General features: G+C 46.4%; 1 protein-coding gene across 2 annotated transcripts in view; it reads left to right on the top strand.

Annotated features, from left to right (window-relative positions):
• The window catches only part of spg11 (SPG11 vesicle trafficking associated, spatacsin), a 44,067-nt gene extending 17,821 nt beyond the window's left edge, over positions 1 to 26,246 (top strand). The window contains exons 13-40 of one of the 2 annotated variants that reach the window (XM_030053205.1): positions 116 to 243; positions 620 to 795; positions 2,002 to 2,197; positions 3,298 to 3,501; positions 3,596 to 3,702; positions 4,562 to 4,707; positions 6,440 to 6,604; positions 7,207 to 7,273; positions 7,736 to 7,898; positions 8,324 to 8,532; positions 8,616 to 8,724; positions 10,857 to 11,016; positions 11,180 to 11,458; positions 13,333 to 13,533; positions 14,432 to 14,539; positions 16,362 to 16,527; positions 17,315 to 17,529; positions 17,964 to 18,699; positions 19,832 to 19,977; positions 20,327 to 20,534; positions 21,268 to 21,405; positions 21,569 to 21,702; positions 21,837 to 21,956; positions 22,236 to 22,404; positions 23,767 to 23,843; positions 23,986 to 24,141; positions 24,726 to 24,877; positions 25,005 to 26,246. In XM_030053205.1, the coding sequence (XP_029909065.1) occupies positions 116 to 243; positions 620 to 795; positions 2,002 to 2,197; positions 3,298 to 3,501; positions 3,596 to 3,702; positions 4,562 to 4,707; positions 6,440 to 6,604; positions 7,207 to 7,273; positions 7,736 to 7,898; positions 8,324 to 8,532; positions 8,616 to 8,724; positions 10,857 to 11,016; positions 11,180 to 11,458; positions 13,333 to 13,533; positions 14,432 to 14,539; positions 16,362 to 16,527; positions 17,315 to 17,529; positions 17,964 to 18,699; positions 19,832 to 19,977; positions 20,327 to 20,534; positions 21,268 to 21,405; positions 21,569 to 21,702; positions 21,837 to 21,956; positions 22,236 to 22,404; positions 23,767 to 23,843; positions 23,986 to 24,141; positions 24,726 to 24,877; positions 25,005 to 25,188 (5,019 nt within the window). In that variant the 3' untranslated portion in view covers positions 25,189 to 26,246. The remainder of the gene's footprint in view (positions 1 to 115; positions 244 to 619; positions 796 to 2,001; positions 2,198 to 3,297; positions 3,502 to 3,595; positions 3,703 to 4,561; positions 4,708 to 6,439; positions 6,605 to 7,206; positions 7,274 to 7,735; positions 7,899 to 8,323; positions 8,533 to 8,615; positions 8,725 to 10,856; positions 11,017 to 11,179; positions 11,459 to 13,332; positions 13,534 to 14,431; positions 14,540 to 16,361; positions 16,528 to 17,314; positions 17,530 to 17,963; positions 18,700 to 19,831; positions 19,978 to 20,326; positions 20,535 to 21,267; positions 21,406 to 21,568; positions 21,703 to 21,836; positions 21,957 to 22,235; positions 22,405 to 23,766; positions 23,844 to 23,985; positions 24,142 to 24,725; positions 24,878 to 25,004) is intronic. The other variant, XM_030053206.1, reaches the window with a different exon arrangement.
• Positions 26,247 to 26,780: the final 534 nt, after the last annotated feature.

Raw genomic sequence — 26,780 nt, forward strand, 5'->3', positions numbered from 1 at the left:
ATCAGTCATATTTCCATATGAGGTGAACGCAGCAGCACACAGAGACACTTTATTGGTTGTTAGCCTGTTTACGGCTTCCTGATCGTAACGAGGGTGTTGATTGGCCGGGGGTCAGGTGGAGGAGCTGGCGAGGCGGAGTTACTTCTCAGACGAGGAGATGCAGAGCGTCAAGTTCATCCGGGAGATGGAGGGGCTGGTTTCACTTCCTGCGACCCGCAGCCCGGCCGGCGGCGCCACGCCCAGGTAACGACACACACACACCGACATTATCAGCCGAGGAGTCGATTAGTGCACTGACGGAGGATTCATCAGGTTTGCTGTCGTTTATCAAGTAAAACAAGGTAAAAAATAATGTTGTAGATCAGCTTGTGTGAATAATTTTCTTGAATTAAGTGTCATTTTCTCAAACCTGGTGGCTGATCTGCCTTGTTTCAACAGATTTATACTTTAAAAAAAATAAAAATCCTGAAAAAAAGTGGGAAACAAGTGGGATTACCTCATCCCACTGTCCGATTTCTTACCTCATTTGAAGAAAAACAAGATTTTACAACTGGAAATGATTATAAAAGTGTAGTTCATTATGCAGATGCTCTCCGGTGCTCCTCGTCTCCCCCTGCAGGTTTGTCCAGGCGGTGCGGAGCGGCTCGGCCGGGGCGGAGCAGGTGGAGGAGCTGGTCCGGCTGAGGAGGAGCGAGGAGGCTCCGGGCCTGTGGAGGAGACTCCGGCTGGACTGGGTGACCCACTGGGACCAGACGAGCCGCAGCGGCGTCCTCCTGTCCCGCCTCCACGCCTCAGGTACCTGAACACACCACAACACACCGTGTCAGAGAGCCGCCGCTGAGCCAGGTGCATGGTGGGACAGCAGGTGTGGGCTCCAAGGCTGCTGAAAAAAAACATGGAAGGAAAAGGGAAAGGAAGAGAAAGAACATGAGAGAAAGATGGAATAAAGTAACAAGAAAAGAGGGAAAAGATAAAGAGGGTTTAACATTCCTGGCAGCTGGATTTCTGTCATGTGAAATGGTTTCCCCATTTGATTAATCTGGCAAATTTGCGTCTTTGAGACTGTTACTTCAAGATACTTTATTAATCCATAAAGGAAATTGGTGTGTCACAGCAGCAGCTTTCACACAAACACACACACACATAAAAAACAGCAACCCATAAAATATACAATTCATTAAATAAAACGGATTTAAATAATTAAAGACCCTCTAGTTGAGGTAGAACAACTTATTGGTCATTTAAAAGCCTTATGGCCGCGGGCAGAAAAGACCTTCTGTACCTCTCTGTCTCTCTGTCTTACCTTGAATAAAAAGTGATTTGCATTGGAAGTGCTTCCCATCTTCTTAGTGAGACGTCAAGAAAAGTGAGGATTCAAGGTTGTTTGGTGAGGAATCAAAGTGATGTTCTTAAAAAGTCCCGTCACTGCTGACAGGTCGTATTTCATAGATAGATAGATAGATAGATACTTTATTCATCCCGAAGGAAATTCACAGTTTTCAGCAGTATCCACAGAGTACAAGATTAAATAAATAAAAAATAAAGAATAAAAGATGACACTAGAGATCTAAAGATCTAAGTACCCAATGTGCAAAAAACAATGTGCAAAAAAACAAAAAACCAGTGTGCATCGATGTATACAGGGTTCCTTACAGAACACAGAACAAGGTGCTGCTGTGGTACAAATTCAAACCTGCCATATTAAGTCAAAGGCAACCAGACTTTCTCTGTGACCTTGAAGACGTTTGGCTCCTCATCCAAGATGCTTCCACAGTTCTTATGTGAGCCACGAGTTCCCTGAAGTTTTGGACGAACAGGCTTTAATTTCCCTCAGGATCAGTAAAGTGTCCACCTGTGTGTCTTTACCATCATGCAGAAAGTCCAGTTCCTTTGACCTCCCAGTAGAAACATCCTGATGGAGTCGACTGGGAGCCCGTTTAGTTCAGAGAGTGGAAGCATGACGCTGACCTCTCCTCACTCTGCTGTGTTTCCATCGTCCAGCTCTGGTTTCCTGCGACGCGGCGGTGTTGTGGCGTTACCTGACCTCCCTGCACGACCAGCGCCGCGTCGTCGACTGGATCCAGGACGGAGAGGCGTCCGGCGCCCCCCGCTGGCCGGAGCTAACCCCCGAGCTGGTCAACAGCGACACGGCCTGCAGCAGCTACATGAGGGAGAAGATCCTGGACCTGCTGGCCAGGTAACCACAGCTCCGACCCGCGGCGACACCAAGCCCATTAAAGGGCAACTAAACCCAAACAACAAGAATAATATGTAAAGTCTGACCTCTAGTGGTGACAAGTCGGCTGCCTGGCCTTTTTGTGTTCGGTGATGTCACCGCCCATAGAGCAAAGTGGTGACATCACCTCTCACCAAAAACCTTCCTCTGTCCTCGTCACCACCAGAGGTCAGGCTTCACAGAGATTTGGGTTTGGGGTTTAGTTACTTCTTAAAGATTTGTGAAGTCAAAATGTAAAATCAACTTTATAATATAATAATATCCAGATTTTAAAAAGTAACCCAAAGATACCTTTCTTGTCACTGTTCGCTGTACGATGCCTAATCAAGAAGAAGGGAACTCTAAACATATAAAACTATATAAAACTATACTATAAACATATAAAAGTAAAAAGAAATATAACAGAGTATAAGATACAAAAATATAAATACATAATATAACAAATAAAAGTTATATATACACAGAATAAAACAGTAAAGATCAATTTCTTACTCTAACCAGCAGTCAAACAAAAAACCCCAAATTATTAATTTTATGAATAAAGATATGAACGGAGAAAAGGAAGACAGTCTTCACTGTAGTGATCTTGGTGAAGCTATAACCCACAAATGTTTGGTATTTTTACTTAATAAATATAAATGACGGGCATGATGACTCATTTCTCAGAAGTTTAATGAGTTAATTTTCTGTCGGTGGATTAATTAACCAGAGAACTGAGCAGGACTCAAGGTTTCCTTTCCTAGGACGGCGACGGAATGAATTCACTGACTTAACATTCACTTTCTACAGCCTAACCCCAACCTTAACCAAGAAGCCAAAATGACCACCGGAAGTGTGAAAAATTCCCTCGCCATCCTAGGAAAAAAAAAATGAAAGTGTGAACTGAAAGTCCCTTCTACTGAGATTCAAGCTCTGTGGTGTTAACTGAGATATTTTGTGGACAAACACTCGTGGATTTTAAACTGTTTGCAGACTGACAGTGAAATGTGACGGTGTAGATCTTAGCAGTGACAAATACGAGTTGAATTGCCAGAAAAATGTAATCACATGTTTCTGAGCAGGAGAGGTGTGTTCGTGCCGGACGAGCTGGCTGACCTGGAGCAGCTGTTATGGCGGCTGGCTCAGGGCGGGGGTGTGATGGCCGCCTCCCCCCCGCTCCCTCAGCACCGCTCGCCCCACGGCCTCGACCTCCACAGCCTCTTCATCACCTTCTGCCTGGAGCGCAGCCTGCACTACCTGCTCTACAGCTACCTGGAGCACTACAGGTGTGGTTTCAGTCAGGCAGCAGCCGCTCCGCTCCTGAAGCTCCGATTAGTGACGTAAGCAGCTGCTAACGAGCGCGGCGTCTCTCCTCCGCAGATTGACGCCCAGAAACTGTCCCATCCTGGCCAACAGGAGTCTGTCGGAGAGCCAGCCGTGGTTTGACATGCTGGTGAAGATCCAGGAGATCACCAGAGATCTGTCAGGTACCGCCAGCAGAGCCACCTTGTGGATGAGCTGCCGGTCAGAAGGAAAACACAGAAAGTACCAGGCAGCAATTAAGATTCTGCTGTGTTTTTGGTTTAGCAGAGCCAGAACGCAGCACACTGCAAAAACTCAAAATCTTACCAAGATTATTTGTCTTATTTCAAGTCAAAAATGTCTTATTCCTAGTCAAAATATCTCATTACACTTAAAATAAGACATGATCACCTCAGAAGTAACTTGTTTTTAGACAATTGTCTCTTGTTTCAAGTGAAAATTTGCTTGAAACAAGTGAAAATTTGCTTGTTTCATTGGCAAAATTTGTGTGATGAGATATTTTGACTAGAAATAAGACATTTTTGACTTGAAATAAGACAAATAATCTTGGTAAGATTTTGCGTTTTTGCAGTGCACAGCAGGACTCTGGCTCTGTTAGACCGAAATGGAACTGAACCTTAATTAATGTTATTAGTTACACCTGCGTTCACCTACTGTTCGCCATGGCTGCTGTGAAAATGGTCTGTTTTGCTGAAAAGGGGCGTGGCTTTGCACAAACGGCATGGCGATTTTCAGCTGAGACTTTGGTGGAAGTCCACGCTCTGCCGTCTTCTTGTTTTTCCCTTTTTGTTTGTTGTTTAAGCTGAATCAAGTTGAATTACTCTACGCTAAAATCACTGCTTGAATTCTTATATTATGTCACATTACATTAGATTGGATTTGGACTTGATAAGAGAAAAAAAAAAAAAAAGGATAAGAACTGAATCCTTAGCTGGAAAGTTTACATTCGAGTGCCAGTGAGTTGTTTTAGTAACTGTCTGTCTGTCTGTCTGTCTGTCTGTCTGTCTGTCGTCCCTCCCTCAGATCCAGCTCTGGTCTTCCAGGCCAGTCTAACCAGTGCTCAGGTGCTGCTGCCGGGCGGCCAGGCCTCGCTCAGCAGTCTGCTGCTGGAGGGCCACAGTCTGCTGGCTCTGGCCACCATCATGTTCACACCTGGAGGGATAGACCAGGTAGAGCAGCGTCTGCATGTTCAGCTCCACTCTTTTCTCTAATAATAATAATAATCCATTTTATTTATAGGCGCCTTTCTGAACACTCAAGGTCACCGTACAATAGCAGCAACAGTCAAACAAGCAAACCACACAAAACATCAAGTCTATCTACGCAACATACACTACTCACAAAAAGTTAGGGATATTTGGCTTTTGGGTGAAATTTATGGAAAATGTAAAATGTTCATGCTACAGTGATATTATATCATGAAAGTAGGGCATTTAAGTAGAAGCATACACTGGTGATTTCCTCATCTCAAACAATTTCTTGAAACAAAAGCCAACAACAGTGGTGGATATACCACAACAAAAAATGTCAGTGTCAATAACTTGTCATGTGCCCTTGAGCATCAATTACAGCTTGACAGCGACGTCTCATGCTGTTCACAAGTCGACTTATTGTCTGCTGAGGCATGGCATCCCACTCTTCTTGAAGGGCGGCCCTCAGGACATTGAGGTTCTGGGGTACAGAGCTCCGAGCCTCTACACGGCCACTCAGCTGATCCCATAGGTTTTCTATGGGATTCAGGTCTGAGAAAGTGCAGGCCACTCCATCTGAGGTACCCCAGTCTCCAGCAGCCGTTCCCTAATGATACGACCTCGATGAGCTGGAGCATCAAACACCTGATGTGAATTTTGCCGTTAAACTCCTTGTTAGAGAACAGCAACTTGTGCAAAAAGTACTGAAACACTGAACAGTTGGACATGTGCATTCAAAAGTTTACAGAAGGTCACATTAAGTTCACCTGGAAAGGTTAGAATGCATTTTAGGTTCATCCTGAAATTTCATCCGAAAGCCGAATATCCATAACTTTTTGTGAGTAGTGTAGATGCAGAGAGCAGGGTGAGCTCATTCCAACTACAGTGAGTAGGCCCGTCTGAAGAAATGGGTCTTAAGTAGGGATTTAAACAAGGTTAAGGAGGTGGCATGCTGAATGGCCAGGGGGAGAGCGTTCCAGAGGCGGGGGGCTGCACGGCTGAAAGCGCTTGATCCCATAGTGGCTAGGCGAGCCGGAGGGGAGACAAGCTGGATCTGTTTCTTTTTTTCCTTCTTTCTTCTGGAGCCGTTGTTGCTGAGACTTTCTGCTGCTCTGTGGCCTCAAAATGACCCAATATGACCAATGAGAGATTTAGACATGAACATATTGCAGAGGAGAGTCACTGACTTAACATTCACTTTCTACAGCCTAACCCCAACCTTAACAAAGAAGTCAAAATGACCACCGGAAGTGTGAAAAATTCCCTCGCCATCCTAGGAAAAAAAAAAAATGAAAGTGTGAACTGAAAGTCCCTTCTACTGAGATATTTTTTGCAGACTGACAGTGAAATGTGACGGTGCAGATCTTAGCAGTGACAAATACGAGCTGAATTGCCAGAAAAATGTAATCACATGTTTTTGTGTAGGAGAGGCGTGTTCGTGCTGGACGAGCTGGCGGTTTTAGCAACAGTGCTGAAGTCACCTTGTTGCTTTTGGGAAATTTAATTTCTGTAGAAGCAGAGTAGGGCTTTCTGGCACAGTTTTTCTTACTACAAAGATCCATGGAGAATTTAAAAAAAGCAGTAGTCGTAGTGTTAAATGGTGTTACAGTCGATAATAAAACAGGATAAAATGTCGGGTCATGTGGGAGCTGGGGAGCTGAAGCAGCAGCTGGTGCTCAGAGTGACGGTGTGATGGTGCTGCTGTGTGCAGGTCGTGGTTCAGGGCGACAGGTCAGGCCGGGCGGAGCGGGCCGTCGACCCTCAGCTCCTCAAGATGGCGCTGGCCCCCCACCCCAAACTGAGGGCCGCCCTGTTCCCCACCGGGCCCCGAGGACACAGCCCCTCCTCGGACATCTCCATCTACCACCTGCTGCAGGTACGCACCCCGGAGCACATGTGTTAAAGCCTTGTGAAGAAATAAATGCCTGGATCACTAGAATTAGTTTTGTTTTGTTTTAATTGGTTTGATTTTTCCAACCAAACAGAACCTGAATGCAACACTGTTTACTTTGGGGGTCCTGGATGTCAGAATTTCCCAAAAGAACATAACAGCAATGATAAAGATTTGGCTAAAAAATAAAAATCCTGTCACGATGGGCAGCCGAGATGTGAATCAACATTAAAATCAAATCCAGCATGGATCCCTCTGCAGGAAGGTCAGAGGTCAGGCGCTGGTGGGGGTTCAGGGTTCCTCTGGGTGAACGTCGGCCTGTTTAAACACCTTCCATCCAGCAGGCAGGTGACCAGAGATCTGCCTGATGAAGCTGCAGAGATCTGACAGGCTCAGGCTCCATCCTGCTGTCAAGCTGCTTTCCCAGCATGCCCTCTGCTCTGATGCCGGGTTTTAATGAGCCCGAACATCCCGCGTGGCGTTCAGGGACCAGAGTTCACCAGCTCCAGTCTGCTGTTGGTCACGTCAGGTTGAGTCCTTGTGAAGTGATTCATCCTGAGTTTTCTCTGCCTTGTGTTGCTCTGCAGTCGCTGCAGCCTCTGGACCCGTCGCGGCTGTTCGGCTGGCAGACGGCGAACACGCTCAACTCCACCGGTAAGACCCAAGGTCACCGCAAGGTCACCGCAAGGTCGTTCTCCTCTGCCACCAGCCAATCATCACTCTCACTTCACTCCTCCTCACCAGGCTGAATGAGCTCCTTTAAAACTCTTAGAAACACTTAATGCATCTTTTTATTCTTTCTTTAATTTGCTCCACCTCAATTATGATGATTTATTATTATTAATATTAATAATCTTTATTCTATTTTTATTCTAGTTTAATTTTCTCTGTGCATTATTCTTAATTTGTTCATTTTTCATCTTAAGGGCATTGCACCTCTGTGATACAATGCAGCCTTTTTTATTATAACATTGTCCTGATTATTGTACCTGGCAGCTGCTGGTGTGATTTGTTGAACTGTATTCATGTGGAACTGGACGATCCCAGAAAAGTCCAGTTTCCCAGGGTCAGTAAAGTAAACATGGGCGTGAATCCTGTTGTGTTGGACGTGTGCAGAAACATCAGAGCTGCCTCACTTCTCCAGCCCTCACCTGGTCAGCAGGTTCGCCCTGGTGGAGAACCTGGACTACCTGTACTACCTGCGTCACGGCCGGCCCGCCTTCGCCTTCGCCACCTTCCTGGTCCAGCAGCTGAACGGCTGCAGCGACGTCAAGACGCTGTGAGTATGACCGCCTCAGACAGCTCCTCACTTGAAGACGCTTCATGTGGGTGGAGCCCGCACCAAATATCATTATCACAGACCCGACCCGACCCGACATTTTCGGGTCGGGTTCGGGCAGAATATGAGAACTCTAATCATCTGTAGGGCCACATCTGTAGGCGTCTAGCGGCCTCTGCAGGCGGGATTTGGAATAACACCCATCTGTGGAATTAGGGGCTGATGGGGTTGATGGGAAATGTGCTCTTAATGTGGAGAAAAAATGTGGTAATAATATCATGATGGCTAAGCACCCTGTCCACCCTGGTCTTTGGTGTGTGTGTGTGTGTGTGTGTGTGTGTGTGTGTGTGTGTGTGTGTGTGTGTGTGTGTGTATGTGTGTGTGTGTGTGTGTGTGTGTGTGTGTGTGTGTGTGCGTGCGTGCAGGCTGCAGCAGGCCTACAGGCAGGTGTACAGGCTGGCCCTGCAGTGTTTCAGCGTGCCGTCCGTGGCGTCGGCGGCCGTCTGCTTCTCGGAGCTGCTGGGCGTCTGCAGCCTCGCGCTCAGAGTCGACATCAGAGCCATGAACGCCGTCCTGCAGCACTGGAGCCAGAGCAACACACACACACCGCCGGCACAGCACCTACACACACTGGGTGAACACACACACACACACACACACATATAAACACACACTCCTCCACCCATTTCCACTCGTCTCATCTCTCTGTCCTCTCAGTGTCTAAAGGTGTGAAGCTGGCGGAGGCGGAGCCTGGAGCAGCAGAGGAGCTGATTGGCTACCTGGAGGCGGCGGTGACGGACAGTTTGGAGCGGAAGGGCATCGGCAGGTAAGCTCCGCCCCCAACACTGACATCACACACTGGGGTCACCTCTCCACGAGCTTCTGTCTCTACAGCAGCCACATCTCAGTAAAGAGCTCAGAGCCCCGAGGTCTTTTTTTTTAATTAGAGCTGCACTGCAAAAACTCAAAATCTTACCAAGATTATTTGTCTTATTTCAAGTCAAAAATGTTCCTAGTCAAAATATCTCATTACACTTAAAATAAGACATGACCACCTCAGAAGTAACTTGTTTATAGACAATTGTCTCTTGTTTCAAGTGAAAATTTGCTTGTTTCATTGGCAAAATTTGTTTCTTGTTTCTAGCTAATTTTCACGTATTTCAAGTGAATTTTCACTTTTTCCACTGGAAAATTTTGCCAATGAAACAAGCAAATTTTCACTTGTTTCAAGTGAATTTTCACTTGAAACAAGTGAAAATTGTCTAAAAACAAGTTACTTCTGAGGTGATCATGTCTTATTTTAAGTGTAATGAGATATTTTGACTAGAAATAAGACATTTTTGACTTGAAATAAGACAAATAATCTTGGTAAGATTTTGCGTTTTTGCAGTGTGGATCGAACCTGGTAGCCTCTCTCTCAGGTTAGATTTTCCTTTTTCAGTGAAGCCTCTGAGTCACAAACTATTCAGGAGCCAGGAGCCGCCTCCATCAAACGTCACATTTCTATTCCACAAACAGTTGCTTAACAAGTCTGTCCCAGTCTAAAGGATACAGCTCTAGTTCCTTTAGTCCACTTTGCACTGACTGAATTTACTGCAGTGGCGACAAGTGAAAGGAATGTGAAAACTACATGTAACGTAAGTGCAACTTGTTCATGATGTTATGCATTAATGCGAAATTAAACAATTAAATCTTCATCTCATCTCATTCATTCATTCATTCATTGTTATTTATTCCATTCATGAAAATGCACAGTAATGAAATTAGTACAAAAAAAAATTCACAACACATATTTCAAATTGATGCTTTTCATGATTAGAAAGGAGTAGAGAGAAGAATATAATTCTTATTTTTGTCTGCCCCTTACTTGAACACAAGACATCCTAGATGGGCCGTCATCTCTTTGCTCATCATTGACTGCATCCTTGATTACAACAACTTAAAGCAAAATAACCCATTAAGCAAAAATGTACAATCTCAAAACAAATAAAGATGAACATCCAATTAAATTTCAGAAGCATATTTCCTAATTTGTCTGTCTTTATACCTTTTTTTAAATTGCACAATCTCTAAACAACCCTTTAAGTCATTTACACCGGCAACAGAAATACACATTTGTTTTAAAGTGGTCCGAGTAGCCATCAATCTCATCTCCTGAGATCAAAAAGAATTGTGATATAAAATGAAGATTTACACTTTATTACATGCATTTTTTTCACTGGACTTTCTTGTGGGGTAATATTGAATAAGTAACGAGTAACAGCTGTTTAATGTTACGAGGCTGCGCTGGGATGAACCCCCCTGTGATGCAGGAGGGGGGGATCCCAGTCGGCCACCGTCAGCTAGAGGTTCTCCAGTCCAAAGGCCACACTTTCATAGAGCAAGTCCTTTGAAAACTGCAGCATCTGAAATGAGACACAAGTTATGTCTTCAACTAGTAACTACAGCGTCTAATCAGCTTTATTCACACAGCAGCTCTTATGGACATTTAGAGGCAATTTTGTTTATTTTTGCTGCAGATTTGAACGGTTGTGTACCAAAGTGCAAAAGACAGATGAAGCCCAAGACACCAGAGTGCAGCCTTGGTCATTAACAAGCAGCTTTCTCATTAATAAGATATCTAACCTCCACTAGCTAAATAAAAATAACTTATTGTAGTTGTTCTGTTCTGCTTGGTCTCTTTGAACTCCTCACTTACAATTTGAGGTAATGCTAATAAATGCTAATCTTTCTAAATGTTCAAAACGGCCACCATATGAATAGGGTCAATAGAAACGACTATTTCTGTTAGGTTTTCTGTATTTTTGTGTTTTTTTTCTGCATTTCCACTCTAAAAACCAGAGTAACAACAGCAGGACTGCTCACTCAAAATCTAAAATATGACACTCTTTGAAAGAATTCTCATAAATGGGTTATCTATGTCCTCTGTGTGTGTGTGTGTGTGTGTGTGTGTGTCAGGTCGTCCTATGAGGCGGCTCAGGAGTGGGTGCTGCCTGTTCAGTTCTGTCAGCTCCACAGTCTGAAGCTCAGCTCTGTTTACCCCGCCCACTGCGCCGATGACGGACACTTCATCCACTTCCTGTTGTTCGTGCAGCTGCACGGCTTCCCGCCGCAGCAGGTACACGCCCAACATCACACCTGCACATCGCATTTAACAAACCACCATGATAACCAGTGAAGGAAAAACACGTCATGCCAAGTCCCCCTGGAGCTGACGGCCGTCCTCCACACTCAGGCTGCTTCCTCCTGATCGCGTTGTTTCCTCTTCCTGTCGTCTCCAGGTGAGGTCGCTGGTTGGCAGGTTTGGCCCCGCCCTCCAGGCCCACCTGAGCCTGGCGTTTCAGGACCTGCAGGTGTGCAGCCAGCGGGGAGGCCGGGGTCCCGAGGAGCAGAGCAGCTCCCCGGAGAGAGAGGGGGTCCCGGGGCGGCCGGAGCACCCCAGGGAGCTGTTCCAGGTCCTCCTGCAGAGCCAGGAGGAGGCGTCGCTCTGGAGGTTCCTGCTGCAGGAGGCGCTGGCACAGAGCTGCCCGACGCTGACCGTCCTGGCTGCCTGCCACAAGGTACACACACACAGGTGGAGGGTCGGCTTCAGAGCTACTTTGGGTCAGCTACAGTTATCAGTGAGAGAGAGAGAGTTAAACACAAACAAAAAATATTGTTCAACTTCAGTTTTATTTGGAGCCTTTAATCACTATCACAGAGGACTTCATAGGGCTCACAGTTTATAGAAAAAAAATCTGTGGCAGACAGATTTGGATAAAATACAAAATAAAAATAAAACTAACTACCAGCTACCAGTATCCTGACAAATGAAATTTTAACAATAAAAAGTGACATCACTAATAATTGCTGACATGACTGCTAAGATACACTCAGCATGTCCACCAAACAATATTTAAAACCTTAATCAAACCATTTCATGTTGCAAAGTGATCAACCAGGGACATTAAAATGAATCAGCGACTGGCCAGTCAGACACTTCCACAAGAGTTTTGAATCGTAGAGGAATGTGAAATGAAATGTGTATTTGTTTTATCCTTTAACCTTTATTTATCTCAACCTTTAATTTAACCGAGAAAAGCCCATTTTAGATTAAAACCTCTTTTCCAGTGGGGTCACTGGAGGAAAACAGAGATGTAACACACAGAACAACTACTGCAATCAGATGAACAGCACTGAACAGTACATGGCAAAAACATGTTACAGCCAAGCATATGTGGGGGGGGGGGGGGGGGGGGGGGGGGGGGGGGGGGGGGAGCTCAAGAGAGAAGTGGAAGGAAAGCAGGAGACCAACAAACATCACATGATCAAAAAAAAAAAAAAAAAACCTTCCAATGGAAAACTGGTTGGTAAAAAAAGCCCCATCAGCACACAGAGCCGCTCAGCCCTCCAGCAAACACAACGAACGAGTCAGAAACCCTCAACAACAACAACACAGTCAGCATAAAGTGGAAATCCTGATAAAGGAGAATTTTTCATGAAGTCGCCCAGCGAGTGGCCGAGTGTAAACACGACTAATGAGACGAGGAACAGCAGGGCGTCTGAGCAAAATACAGAACACATCCGGGAGTGTGTGCAGATATGTAGAAATAATACAATATTACACAGGGATGGATGTAAATAAGTACATTGGGGTCCATGTAGAGATTTATACAGAGAAATGTAAAGTTTCATTGAGATTTGGTGAAGATTTATTCTGACAAATACATCCAGAAATGTGTTTTAGGGCTGTAATTAACATTTTCACTGTTGATTAGTCTGCTCATTATGTTTCAATGAATTATTCAGTCAATATAGTTTTACAAAAGTAATACTACATTATTAATATATAAAGACAAACACTCATGGGAAGTGATCAGAGGCGAGCGTGATGTCGTCAAATCGCTTCTTTAGTTTGACCAGAAGCCAAAAAAAATGTAAAGTATTAATGTTATAAAGATGTGAACGGAGAAAAGGAAGACATGTTAGTGTCTTAGTGAAGCTGGAATCAGCAAAAGTTTGGTTATTTTACTTACCAGATGACTTAAACACATTATCAAAGATGTAATCTGTTGATTTTCTGTCAAACAATTAATTAATTAGTGCCAAAAAAGTGAATACAGATGCGCTGCGTTGGTCCTGGATCAGGCAAACGAGGATCAGCTGCTCTTTGGAGAGGCTTAGATCAGTGGAAAATATGTTTGTGTTTGTCTGTTTTTTAAATTTAGTGAATATCAGAAGCCACGTTTTTAAATTATACTTAGCCATGTAATAATAAAGGCTTTTCAGTATTTTTAATATAAGTTTGCCGGTCGTGTTCTACGCAGGATGTTTATTTAAAAAAGAGATGAAATTCAACATATTTTCCAATAAATGGACAAACTGAGTAATCACAGAAGTGGTGATATATGGGATTCACGGTTCACGTCTCTGCCCGCCGCCGTGTGATTGACAGGAGGCGGAGCTGCTGCAGTGCCTGTGCGTGTGGGTGCTGACCTCCGTCGATGATGTCACCGCGCGGGAAGCCACCGCCCACCTGGCCGACGCCCCCGGACACCACGAGTGGAGCCTGCACGACCTGTCAATCATCTGGAAGACGCTGCTGGGGCGGGGCCACGTCAGGCCCCTCCTCCGAGGCTTCCAGCTCTTCCAGAAGGTGAACATCATCATCGATCCACGTTGTTGCAGGGTGATATCACAATGTATGAAGTGGAAAAATATATATATATATTTTATAAAAAGTCACGTATGCAGGTGTACATACAAAGATGAAGGAAGACTGACAGTATAAATGAGAGGGAGAACAGACTGTACCAAAACATAATAAATACAGTATTAAATACATCAAGATATGGGCAATATGTAACTGAAAAGAATGTGACAATGCAAATATAACAAATGAATGCATTGAATTGCATTGCATTGAATGTACTGAATACTTATTTTCAATGCCATTTAATCATTTGGCTAGTAAATTTATTAATTTTGTCAATGACTTCAGTTGTTTCAGTGCTAATTGAATGGCAGAGCTCGAGCAGACTGATTCTTTGATATAAATTATTTTCAGTGCTTTAAAAAAATCCAGCTGTGGAGGCTTTGCGAGGGCTCAAGCAGGGATTTAAAAAAAAAAAAAACAGAATAATTTGTGGTTCAGGCTTTGTTTCTCCTCCAGCCTCCTGACCTGTGAGAGTGAGACAGTTCAGTCAGGTCCTGTGTGTGTGCGGCTCAGTGTGTTGGTGTTACCTCACACACCAACACACTGTCTGACTGACGATGTGCTGTGCAGAAATACACGAGGTGAAATATTCATGGTGTTTGGATGTACAGCAGAACAGAGACAGGCTGAACTTTTTACAGACTTTTACTAAACCACAGACTGAGAGAGCCAACGCAGACTGCCTTCTACAATCCACTGACCTGTCTCTCTCTGTCTGTCTGTCTGTCTCTCTCTCTCTGTCTGTCTGTCTCTCTCTCTGTCTGTCTGTCTCTCTCTCTCTCTCTGTCTCTCTCTCTCTCTGTCTGCCTGTCTGTCTGTCTGTCTCTCTCTGTGTCAGGACTGTCCCCTGGTCCTGGTCCTCAGGATGTTCGAGTTGTGTTGTGACTACAGGAAGTTCTCCGAGGCCAAAGAGAAGCTGCTGGACTTCCAGAAGACCCTGATCACCGTAAGCCCCGCCCACCACAGCCGCGCTGTTGTCACGACAACAGCAACAACAGCAACCTGGTTTAATAAAAAAATATTAGAAAAATATTTTTAAAAATTAGAAAATATTAGTTGACTTCAGCCCAGACTCCATCATGTGATGATTTCTCAGAATCAGGTTCAAACCTCCAACCTGCCGAAGTGTCCTTGAGCAAAACACTGAAACACTGAATGACCTCTGAGCCTCTGACCATCAGAAAAACATAATGAGTTGATTATCCGGATGATTTGAACATGCGGATCATTTTCCCATAAAGCTCAGCCCTCGGGTTCGGGTCGGGCGGCGAGCTCTGGGTTTGTGGATTCCAGCCGCTGCCTTCGTCTCGGAGGACGGCGCGTCCTCGGTCGCTCGGCTCGTGTGAAGAATGAAACCTGCTCAGGTGTGCGTGGCGTCCGCTCCGTCCACATCAGAGCGGTCTGTCAAAGCCGACGACACGGCATCATCCCTGTCACACCCCTTCTCCACCAAAGCGGTCCCAGGACTGGTTCAGAGCCGGTGCCTGACTCAGCACTGGTTCTTTGGTTTTCCACCGCCCAAGCACGGGCCAAACCGGTTCCAAACTGGTTCCAAGCGAGCACCAACTCCGAGCAGGGGCTAAACAGGAGCCAGAGAAAGAACCGATGACGCAACCCACCACGTCATCGATGGGCGGGGTTACAAAACAAAACAGGAGCTGCGAACGCTATAAACGTCAAGCAATAAGCCCCGAGAAGCCGTGGGTTATACTGATTTTACAACGGCATGGAACGCAGCTCAGCCAATCACATTCAAGGATGGGAAGCACCCGTTCTATAACTAAACATAGTTGTCATTCGTTCTGACCACGAATACGACGGGTAGCCGGCAATAATTGTGTTTTTCGCCTCTGGATTGCAAAGTAGGCTTGTAAAGACACGAGCAGTATTTGCATCGCTAATAAATCCAGATCCTGCTCCACCCGGGGCCAGAAACTGTATCGGGAAAGCAGCGATATGCTTGACTGAGACGCGGCTCACGAACATCATCCCCGACTCACTGATCAGTTTCAGGTTATGAGTAAAGGGGAGTTTTTTATTCACATTGTTTTCTAATGAGGTCGAGGGCAGCAAAACCTTCAATTCCAGCTTCACCAGCAGCCCACCTGAGGAGGTCAGGGGTCAGAGGTCACCGCACACTAATGGAGTAAACCCTACAAACATCACACAATCAGCCATAACCAGCAGACAGTACCACAGTGGTGTTTTTACACTGCACCTCCCAAAGATCACCTGTCAATCAAACCACATGGGTGGGACTTGGCGGGGCCTGTTTGCATATTCATAGTTACTGTGCATTTTTTAATTTATTTTAATTTATTTATTTGCACAATAAAAGCAAAACATCAGAACAAAAATGAAATAGCAATAGATTATGCAGGTGAGATACAGAAAACCCCTTATAGGAGAATCCCACCTCAAACTTTGATTACATTAAAAAAAAATCTCAAATAATGTCAACAAACCAACAAAAAAGAGCAAATATACATTAGATCAATGCAGTAAATGTGTGTAAAAGTGTGTAAAAAGAGTGTATGGACCTATGTGAGTATGTGTACGTGTGAGTGTACACATGTTTATGTTTTTTGTCATGTAAAAAACTTGCAAATATGTAATACTGATGAACAGAGATGATTTTAGAGGCCCAGTAAATAACTAGACGAGGACTTGAACACTTAGTGGAAGCTGGTGACGTTGCGTGTCTTCCTCTCTAACCTGTCTCCTCCTCCTCCTCCTCCTCCTCCTCCTCCTCCTCCCTCGCGGTGCAGCTGAGGAGCAGCGGCCCCGCGGCCCCCGGGTGCCTCCCCCTGCCGTGGGTGGAGAGCCAGGCGTCGGTCCTGCTGCTCACGCTGCTGCAGCGCTGCTCCTCGCAGTACGACCTGCACCGCCTCCTGCAGCTGCTCGCCGACGTCGACAAGCTGCTCAAGTCCAACGGTGAGAACCGCAAAACAAAACGTGTGTGTGTGTTTCCGTGACGACAAGACGAGTGGCGGCCTTGTGCAGAGAGACTCGCAGCCTCGGCTCCCAGAGAGCATCACAGCATCACAGCTGACAGGAAGGAAGTGAGCAGAGTGAAGGAGTCACATCTGAGCAACACTTAGTATTTTTATATTGTAATTAGTGCTGAAACAATTATTCAGGTAATTGATTAGATGATTAACTGATTGATCAAGTAAAAATGCCAAACATTTACTGATTCCAGCTTCACTAAGATGTTAAGATTTTTAAATTTTTGGTATCATTACGAAATTAATACTCTTGGTTCTGTGGCTGCTGGGCTCTGATCACTTCCCATGAGACTTGGTCATTATTTTTGATGTTTTATATCCTCAATAAGAAATCAGTTAATCCAGAAATTCAGTGGATTAACGGACAGTTGAGTGACAGTCAGCTGCATCGCCGCTGCAGCACCATGTGATGCTGAGTCAAGGTTTCCACCCACTGCAGTGTTTGTTAATGTCAACATGGCCTTTGAACCGTGACACACACTGTTTTCTCCCGTCAAAAAAGTACAGTATATACAACAGACATAACTCACATGTATGTAGTCAACCTAAAATATTCATATACATTCATGGACAAATTTAGATTTGACCAGCAAGATATCATGACGATAAAGGGTAAAATTGCAGCCCAAATTGAATCATTTGTGTGTGTGTGTGTGTGTGTGTGTGTGTGTGTGTGTGTGTGTGTGTGTGTGTGTGTGTGTGTGTGTGTGCAGGTCCAGACTTCAGGAAGCTGAGCCAGCTCAGTGAGCTGCTGCAGGGCTCGGGCCTCACCCTGCCCCCCCGCCTGCTGCAGTGCAGTTCTCCGTCCGTCCAGCAGGAGGAGTTCCAGGCTGCGGTGGACAGCCTGCAGGCCAGGGGGCGCTACAGCCAGGCCAGGCAGGTCGCCCAGCTCGCCGGCCTGCCCGTCCACCGCCTGCTGCTCAGCCAGGTCTGCTCCGTCTTACCTTTACATTAACTTTAATTTTTAAATTTATGTTTAGCTTAATATTTTATATTTATATTACACATTTACATTTAATTTTAAGATTTTACATTTATTTTACTTGTATATTTTGCATTTTCAGTATGTTTTACATTTACATTTTACATTAACATTAATTTCATTATAGATTATATAATTTAGATTATATTATTATAAGATTAAAACTAGTCGTCGCTATTGTCAGCTCAGAAGACAGTAAATATAATTTCTACTTTAGATACATATTAGATTTTAGATTATAGATTGTCACTGCTCCTATCCTTCTCAGTGACAGTCTTACAGATTTAAAAAAAAAAAAAGAAAGAAAAGAAAAAACCTTGGTTGCCATGTTTGATGATTGAGACAGGAGGGATTGTGTGTTTTGTCTTTGTTCTATGTAGCTGCTCCAGGAAGTGAACTCCCAGAGGGCCAAGCGGCAGTGGGGGAGGTTGGAGACGCGAGTCGGTTTCTGGAGGAAATGTCACGAGCAGCTGAAGGCCGACAGCACTGATCCAGAGTCAGCCTCGCAGTTCTTCCTGTCCCAGGCTGAAACCGGGACGGCCGATTCCCAGCCACCGGGAGACTCCCAGGCCGAGCTGCTGGGCATCCAGGAGAGGTGCCTCCTCCTCGGGCTGGCCGCTCACTGGCTCTCCCTGCTCTGCCCGGCTCCCCTGGTCCAGCTGGAGAGCCTGGAGAAGCAGCTGTGGACCAGCCGGGTGCGGCAGCACATCCTGCGGGACGCCATGGAGAAGGAGAGCGTCTTCAACCTGCCGCCGCCCGCCGTCACGCCCGAAACCAGCTCATATGAGGCGCTGGTCAAGGAGTTCTCCTTCTCCAACATCTCTGCCCTTAACGAGGACGCACGCCTCAGCCTGGAGGGCCTCCCCGGCCCCGGCGAGCAGGAGGCGAGCAGCGACTCGGCTCCTCTGGGCGCAGAGGAAAGGAAGGTGCTGGCTGCTCTGGTTGGTCAGCTGCTGGATGACGGCAGCATCCATGAGGCCAGCCGGGTCTGCCGCTACTTCTCCCTGTACCACCCAGACCTGTGGGTGGTGCTGCGCTGCCGGGCGCTGGCCTCTGGGGAGTTGAACCCTCAACCAGAGGAAGTGACGTCAGAAGGCCGGAAGAGCATTGCGAGCTGTAAGCTTCCCTCTAGCCGATAGCCTCGACCCTCAAGAGCTTTTTGACTGGGAACAGCTTCACATTTCTTAGTTTTGTGCAACTGTGTAAAAAAAGACTAAGGCTTTACAAATCAAATCAAATGAGTAAATCACCAGCTTGAATCCAACTAGTTCTTACTTGGAATTTAATAAGGACATCACACAGACATACGAGTCCAGATGTTCAGGTCCAAATGTCCAGGCAACCCAAAGCCTGACCACATGAGGCCTTTGATGCACTAATAACTATAGTAATGGTCATAACTTTATTTGTACAGTGCTTTTCAACAAGAAAACTTACAGAGAGCTCTCAAATAACAGATGTAGAAACATGTTCATTTAAGAAAGTAAGTGGACAGCAGCATAAACTGACATCCCTGTCAAGATGGAGGCAGGATATGAACAATGCAAAGGGTAAAATGTGATAAAGCGGTTATACCAACAAGGAAAGGTCATGTAATAATGGTATCCATAATTTTTGTTGTGCAGTTTATACAGCAGAGTTGGTCGAGACCAGCAAAAGGCCTAGAGACAAGATTATAGCAAAAGAAACAGCTGTGAAGGTGAAACTGGGATACAGATTCTATATGCAGCACCAAAACCAATCTGCCACCCAGTTTGGAGACCCTTGTTATTATTGGAGACATGCATCATGGGTAATTCTGCCAGCTGATAAGTCGTTAAAATCTCATTTCCCGTGAAAACATCATTTGTGTCGTTGGATTACACTGGAGAGCTAATTAGCCGACTGACTGTGACTGTTTTCTGTTTTCACACTGAGGATGGATGACTCAATTTGGCAGTGACTTGCATCTCCGTCTCTCCGCCTCTCTGTTAGGCAACAATAATAATATTACTAATAATGGCAGCATTATTAGTGTAAAAACAAACAAACGTTACAGACTACATCACAACACGCAGAGACACAGACAAGACAACACAGGAGAAAAAGACAGCAGTAAAAAAAAAAATTGTAGATAGAGAAAAGGAGGGGACCTTAAAGGGAACCCTGAGGAACACCACAGGTGATTGTATTAGTCAGGAAGTTGTGGTTGATATTTTCCAAAGACGCACTAAATATTGGATTTTCTCTCCTTCTCCACCTCCTCCAGCCTCCTCGCTCAGCAGTTTGTCGTCCTTCGTGATGCTCCCTCCGCCCGACGACCAAGTTGTCGTTCAGCTCCAGGCTCTGGTGAACCAGTGTCGCCACGGCAACAACTACTGCAAGCAAGTCCTCGGCCTCTACCAGCTCTCCAAGGTACCGAATGATGGTCTGTTCTCTGTCCAGTGACGAGTATTTTATTTAGATGCGGCTTTTAGTGTCTTAGCTAATGTTGTCTCTCTTTATGTTATATGGCATAATACTGTTTCATTGTGTTTTATCTGTAACTTGACGCTGTTGTAAATGAAACATTTTCCTCATTGGTTCTTTAAAATGAAATAGAAGTATCCATGAATATCCGTGCATCCCTCCATCCTTGAGGGTAAATTTTGGAGCAGCATGATAAGATTCAGCATCGTAAATGTAGAGATGATAATACAGCAAATACAAGGGAGCAATTAAAAATCGGTGCTGTGTCACATGGTGTTTTCCTCGTCCTGCCCAGGAGCTGCAGTGTTCGTTCGGTCAGATCTGCAGGGAGGAGCCTCGCTCGGTGCTGGAGAAGCTGCTGCTGTCCGAGCAGCCGGAGCGCTTCAAGAAAGCCCAGGCCTTCATCCGAGGTCAGGCTCTGTGTGCGGACAGCGTGGCCCAGCTGGTGTCCTCCGCCGTGGTCCAGGCGCTGCTCGCCTCGGGCCAGGAGCCGCCGCCGCCTGGTGAGATCAGGCCTCCCTCGGGCCGCAGAAACTCTGAAAACATCACATGGTCTGGTTTTACTCAAGGCCTGTAACTCTGCAGGCCTCACGCTGCAGCCAGTCGGCGGCTGGTCTGAATTTTAAAATATCTCAACCCTCCAGGTGCCCTCGTGTTTGTTTTCTCTCTTACTCCAGAATCGATTGACCTTTAAGACTTTTACAACTTAAGTTCTGTTTTTAAAAGTCTTCATTCTTCATTTCTTCATTTCGTCTTCATTTATTTCAGCGACAAATCGGCCATCACAGAGACCTAAAATGAGTGTAGATTTATATTTTGACAGCTGTGGTGTTTTGATTTTTTTTTATTTCAAATACAAAATTGACCTTCCATTTAACTCTATGGGCTGGGTTCCACAACACAAGTAATTCAGATTAAAGCTGCAGTTTGCATTTTGACTGATTTTCAAGCCGCTGCTGCTTTGTTTTCTGTCGATGATCTGAAAATGTGTGAGAGTCAGTTTTTTTTTTTTTTTTTTGGTTACCAGCAAAGGAAAAAAAATACTGCATCTTCACCTCCATATTTCTTTGGTTTGTGATGCAGCAAAGTGACAGTTTGTCAGAGATTTGAGGACGACATGGTGTCAGAACTATGACGGTGTTTGTTTCCCCAAATCCAGCTGTCATCAGGTGTGCATTCCTTAAAGCTAACTGATATGATCTCCCTCTGTGTGTGTGTGTGTGTGTGTGTGTGCAGCAGAGAGGCAGGTGTTCAGGCCGTCGGAGGGCAGGGACTCGCTGATGCAGCTCATCAAACTGTGTGACGACCCGAACCTGGTCGGAGTCAAACTGCTGGAGAACCTCAGCTCTGTTCCACTGAGAGACCTGAGCTGCAGTACGACATGCACACACACACACACACACACACACACACACACACACACACACACATACACGCAGACAAAAATATCTTTACTTTAAATGTCTTCAGTTTAAATTCAGAAATCGATTGTGTTTGTATGAAGTGAGTCGAAGCCTCTCTCTCCTCTGTCCTGCAGTCGTGGAGCTGCTGATCGTGGCTCATGACTGTTTCAGTCTCACCTGCAACATGGAGGGCATCGTCAGGGTGCTGCAGGTCGCCCGTCACATCAGCCACGCCCACCTGGCCCCCAGCGAGCAGTACGGTCTGCTGGTAAGCCCCGCCCACCACACCGTGGCCATGTTTGCAGCCGATACCGATAATCCTGTAATCTCATTTTGGTGGAATGAAAATAAAATGATGGCTCTTTGGTTTGTGTGTGTGTGTGTGTGTGTGTGTGTGTGTAGGTGCGTCTGCTGACAGGCATCGGCAGGTACAATGAGATGACGTACATCTTCGACCTGCTGCATCAGAACCATCGCTTTGAGATTTTACTGAGGAAGAAAGTAGATACTGACAGAGGACAGGTAAACCACACACACACACGCTAATCTCATGTTAGTCCCATGTTAACACTGCATTAACATCACATTAAACCCATATTGTTCTCAATGTAGCACGTTATTATAGGGAAACCAAGTTAATTACATGTTGATTTCAAGGTAAACTCATGTTAATCTCATTTAATCCCATGTTTTTTTCCCATATCAACCCCTGATAATTCCACGTTAAACTCGGGTCAGCAGCATTTGTTCATTAAACATGTGTTAAATCAGCTAAGTGGGTGTTAATCCCGTGTGTCGCAGAGCTCCAGCCTGAAGACGGCTCTGCTGGATTACATCAAGCGCTGCCTGCCTGCCGACAGCGAGAAGCACAACATGGTGGCGCTGTGCTTCAGCATGAGGAGGGAGATCGGAGAAAACCACGAGATGGCAGCCAGGACGCAGCTGAAGATCATCGAGTCGCAGCCCTGGGGTGGGAATAATGACTGCATACGTTGTAAAATCTGTAATAATATAATAATAGTCATATAACGATAAATGAAGGCCCCTCATGAGCGCTCACACACATCACCTTTCACTAATCCTGTAGATTACCAAGACCTCAAAAATGACACGGTTTTGCATAAATCAAAAGTCTCACAGATAAAATAGTATAATTATTATTATTCCAGCCTAAAAAGCAGGTTATGCTGTCAGTCACAGTGTGAGCTGCTCATTATGTTGCAGAGATGAAAGATGAAGGATCATGTTGTGATGCTGCAGCTCATGAACCTGGGCCCTGTCCCTGCAGCTGGATTATCATCCCCGGGCTTTCTCTTACTTATCTGGCTTCACTTAACCAGACATTTTCGGTCCCATAAAGCCGGTTATCAACTCGCTAACTGAACCCAGGCTTTTCCAATCTAGATCTGTGTGCGCTCACATGAAAAGGGGCGGAGTTTGCTGCAGACGACCAATCGCAGACATGGAAAAATCCACCCGAGCCGCATACTTTACGACGGAGGAGCAGACAATAATCTGAAATAGATACGAGGAATATAAATCCATCATCCAGGCAAAAAGCAACACAGTTGCAGCTGCCAAGAGCCGCAAGGAATGCTGGGAAAAAAAATCGCCGACTGTGCCGATGCGTAAATTAGTGGGATTACAATCTTACTTCCCCACCATGCACGAGTAGATCTGACTACAGTAACCTTTATGTGTTCCATAGATTTATGTATTTATGAAATGTGTGGTTATGGCACGTGATGTCAGCCTTATTATTATTTCAGATGCAGCCTCAGGGGAGCAAAAAGAACGTGGGAGCAAATAAAAAATAAGTATAAAAACAGACTTCAAAGTGCTCAGTGCACTCAGTATATCTTTTTATTTTTTATTTAAACCTTTATTTTACCCGGCAAAAATTGCTTGAGATAAAAAAAATCTCTTTTACGAGCAAGGCCTGGCCACGAAGGCAGCAAGCAGGATACATGTACACACAATGGGCAGGCCACTTTCCAAGAGAGCTGATTGGTCAGTGGGTGGGGCTTTTCTACCTTCTGAGCTCTTATCCTGAACTTCACCTGCTCCGGAACAGGTTAGGTGTTCAGTGTATGTTACCACGGCAACGTACCCCAATAAAAAGTAAGCCACCTTTATGGTACAGAAAACCCAGCAGGGTTAAAGTGAAGTGGCCTCGCTAAGCCCAGATCCAGCTGCAGGTCCAGGCCTCAGGTCTTCCTCTCGTCGTGTTGGAGCCGTGTGCTCCTGCAGTCCAGCCTGACCTGACGCGGTGTCGTGCTCTGAGTGTTGGTGTGTTTGAGGTCGCTCAGTGTCGTGTGTTTCCTCCTCACAGTGGTGACCCCTGAGCTGAAGAGCGCCCTGCAGAAGGTGCTGAACCTGCTGAAGGACGCGGCAGAGAGCTACTCCAAGGTCTCATCCTGTTCTGCTGGTTCTACTGCAGCACTGGACTCCAGTAACGCCCCGTCCATGGAGACGTTAACTGTGTGTGTGTGTGTGTGTGTGTGTGTGTGTGTGTGTGTGTGTGTGTGTGTGTGTGTGTGTGTGCGTTCAGGACTCGTGTGTGCGTCAGGCCAGCCGCTGTGTTCGGACGGCCAAGCTGGTTCTTCTCCAGCTGCACTTCCTGAACCAGGGCTCAGATCAGCGTGTCATCAACCTGCGACCTGCGGAGCTGCTCGGCGCCATTGTGGCTCTGCCGCGGTGCTACCAGGTCTCACACACACACACACACACACACACACACACACACACACACACACATTTACATTATTGCAATACTACTTACCAGGACCTTCACTGACCACATTCATTCCCTAATTACCAGCTCATATCCCACTGCAAACCTCCTCTTCAGTCTAATCTTATAAACCAAACTCCTGAACCTAAACTTGTCCATTAGAGCAGCAACAAGGAACCTGCAGTTTGGGAACTTGCAGGGACCCGGGGACGTTTAGAATAACCACGATTGTCTCTTTGTCTTATGTAGGTCATACAGAGGCATCAGTGTTAAACTGAGTGTCATAACAAGAGAAAACGTCCCTGTCGTTCCTTTAAAGAAGTTCACTTCTCATTTTATTTGTCTCTCCGAGCTTGTGAGGACGTCTGGTCCTGATAAACACACAGACACAAGAACACAAACACAATTCACAATGCACTGATAGTTAACACTGCAGAGGTGCATGCTGGTACGCGACACAGGAGAGCAGGCCTGCAGACAGACAGACAGGCAGACAGACAGTCTGGACGTGTCGCTCTGCACGCAGACAGACAGACGGTGGGTGTTTTGTGTCTCAGGTGTTCGTGGTGGCCGAGGCGTACGACCACAGTCCGGACTGGGCCGAGGTCCTGTACCAGAAGGTGATCCTGAACGGAGACTTTGTTTACCTGGAGGAGCTGAAGCGCCACCGCCCGCTGACCTCCAGCCTGTTCGAGGACGTCTTCAAGAAGTGAGACAGTCCAGGTCCCAGTCAGCCTAATCTAATCTAGTCCAGTGTAATCTAGTGTAAACTCTAATGTGTGTGTGTGTGTGTGTGTGTGTGTGTGTGTGTGTGTGTGTGTGTGTGTGTGCTGCAGGCTGGGCTGCGCCCCCCGGGCCTCCAGCAGCGTCAGCCACAACGTGAAGCGCCTGCTGTCGTTCTGTGACGAGGCCTACAGCCACTACAGGCTGGCCTACCAGCAGCAGCTCTACGACGTCACCAACAGCCTGCTGCAGGACGCCAGGACCGCCAGCTACCTCAGCGACCGGCTGGCCAGCTGACTGACTGACTGCTGACTGACTGACTGACTGACTGACTGACTGACTGACTGACTGACTGACTGACTGCTTACTGACTGACTGACTGACTGCTTACTGACTGACTGACTGACTGCTTACTGACTGACTGACTGACTGACTGACTGACTGACTGACTGAATCACTGACGTCAAAGTCACCAACAGCCTGCTGCAGGACGCCAGGACCGCCAGCTACCTCAGCGACCGGCTGGCCAGCTGACTGACTGACTGCTGACTGACTGCTGACTGACTGCTGACTGACTGTTTACTGACTGACTGACTGACTGACTGAATCACTGACGTCAAAGTCACCAACAGCCTGCTGCAGGACGCCAGGACCGCCAGCTACCTCAGCGACCGGCTGGCCAGCTGACTGACTGACTGCTGACTGACTGACTGACTGCTTACTGACTGCTGACTGACTGACTGCTGACTGACTGACTGACTGACTGCTGACTGACTGACTGACTGACTGACTGACTGACTGACTGAATCACTGACGTCAAAGTCACCAACAGCCTGCTGCAGGACGCCAGGACCGCCAGCTACCTCAGCGACCGGCTGGCCAGCTGACTGACTGACTGACTGACTGACTGACTGACTGACTGACTGACTGACTGACTGCTTACTGACTGACTGACTGACTGCTTACTGACTGACTGACTGACTGACTGACTGACTGACTGACTGACTGACTGAATCACTGACGTCAAAGTCACCAACAGCCTGCTGCAGGACGCCAGGACCGCCAGCTACCTCAGCGACCGGCTGGCCAGCTGACTGACTGACTGCTGACTGACTGCTGACTGACTGCTGACTGACTGTTTACTGACTGACTGACTGACTGACTGAATCACTGACGTCAAAGTCACCAACAGCCTGCTGCAGGACGCCAGGACCGCCAGCTACCTCAGCGACCGGCTGGCCAGCTGACTGACTGACTGCTGACTGACTGACTGACTGCTTACTGACTGCTGACTGACTGACTGCTGACTGACTGACTGACTGACTGCTGACTGACTGACTGACTGACTGACTGACTGACTGACTGACTGACTGACTGACTGACTGACTGAATCACTGACGTCAAAGTCACCAACAGCCTGCTGTAGGACGCCAGGACCGCCAGCTACCTCAGCGACCGGCTGGCCAGCTGACTGGCTGACTGACTGACTGACTGGCTGACTGGCTGACTGACTGACTGACTGACTGACTGACTGCTTACTGACTGACTGCTGACTGACTGACTGCTGACTGACTGCTTACTGACTGACTGCTGACTGCTTACTGACTGACTGCTGACTGACTGCTTACTGACTGACTGACTGACTGACTGACTGACTGACTGCTGACTGACTGACTGCTGACTGTTAACTGACTGACTGCTGACTGACTGCTGACTGCTTACTGACTGACTGCTGACTGACTGCTGACTGACTGACTGCTGACTGACTGACTGACTGAATCACTGACTGACTGACTGACTGACTGACGGACTGACTCACTGACTGACTGACTGCTTACTGACTGACTGACTGCTTACTGACTGACTGACTGAATCACTGACTGACTGAC

Source organism: Myripristis murdjan, chromosome 6 (genome assembly GCF_902150065.1).
Source record: "Myripristis murdjan chromosome 6, fMyrMur1.1, whole genome shotgun sequence".
In the NCBI taxonomy this organism is placed as follows: Eukaryota; Metazoa; Chordata; class Actinopteri; order Holocentriformes; family Holocentridae; genus Myripristis; species Myripristis murdjan.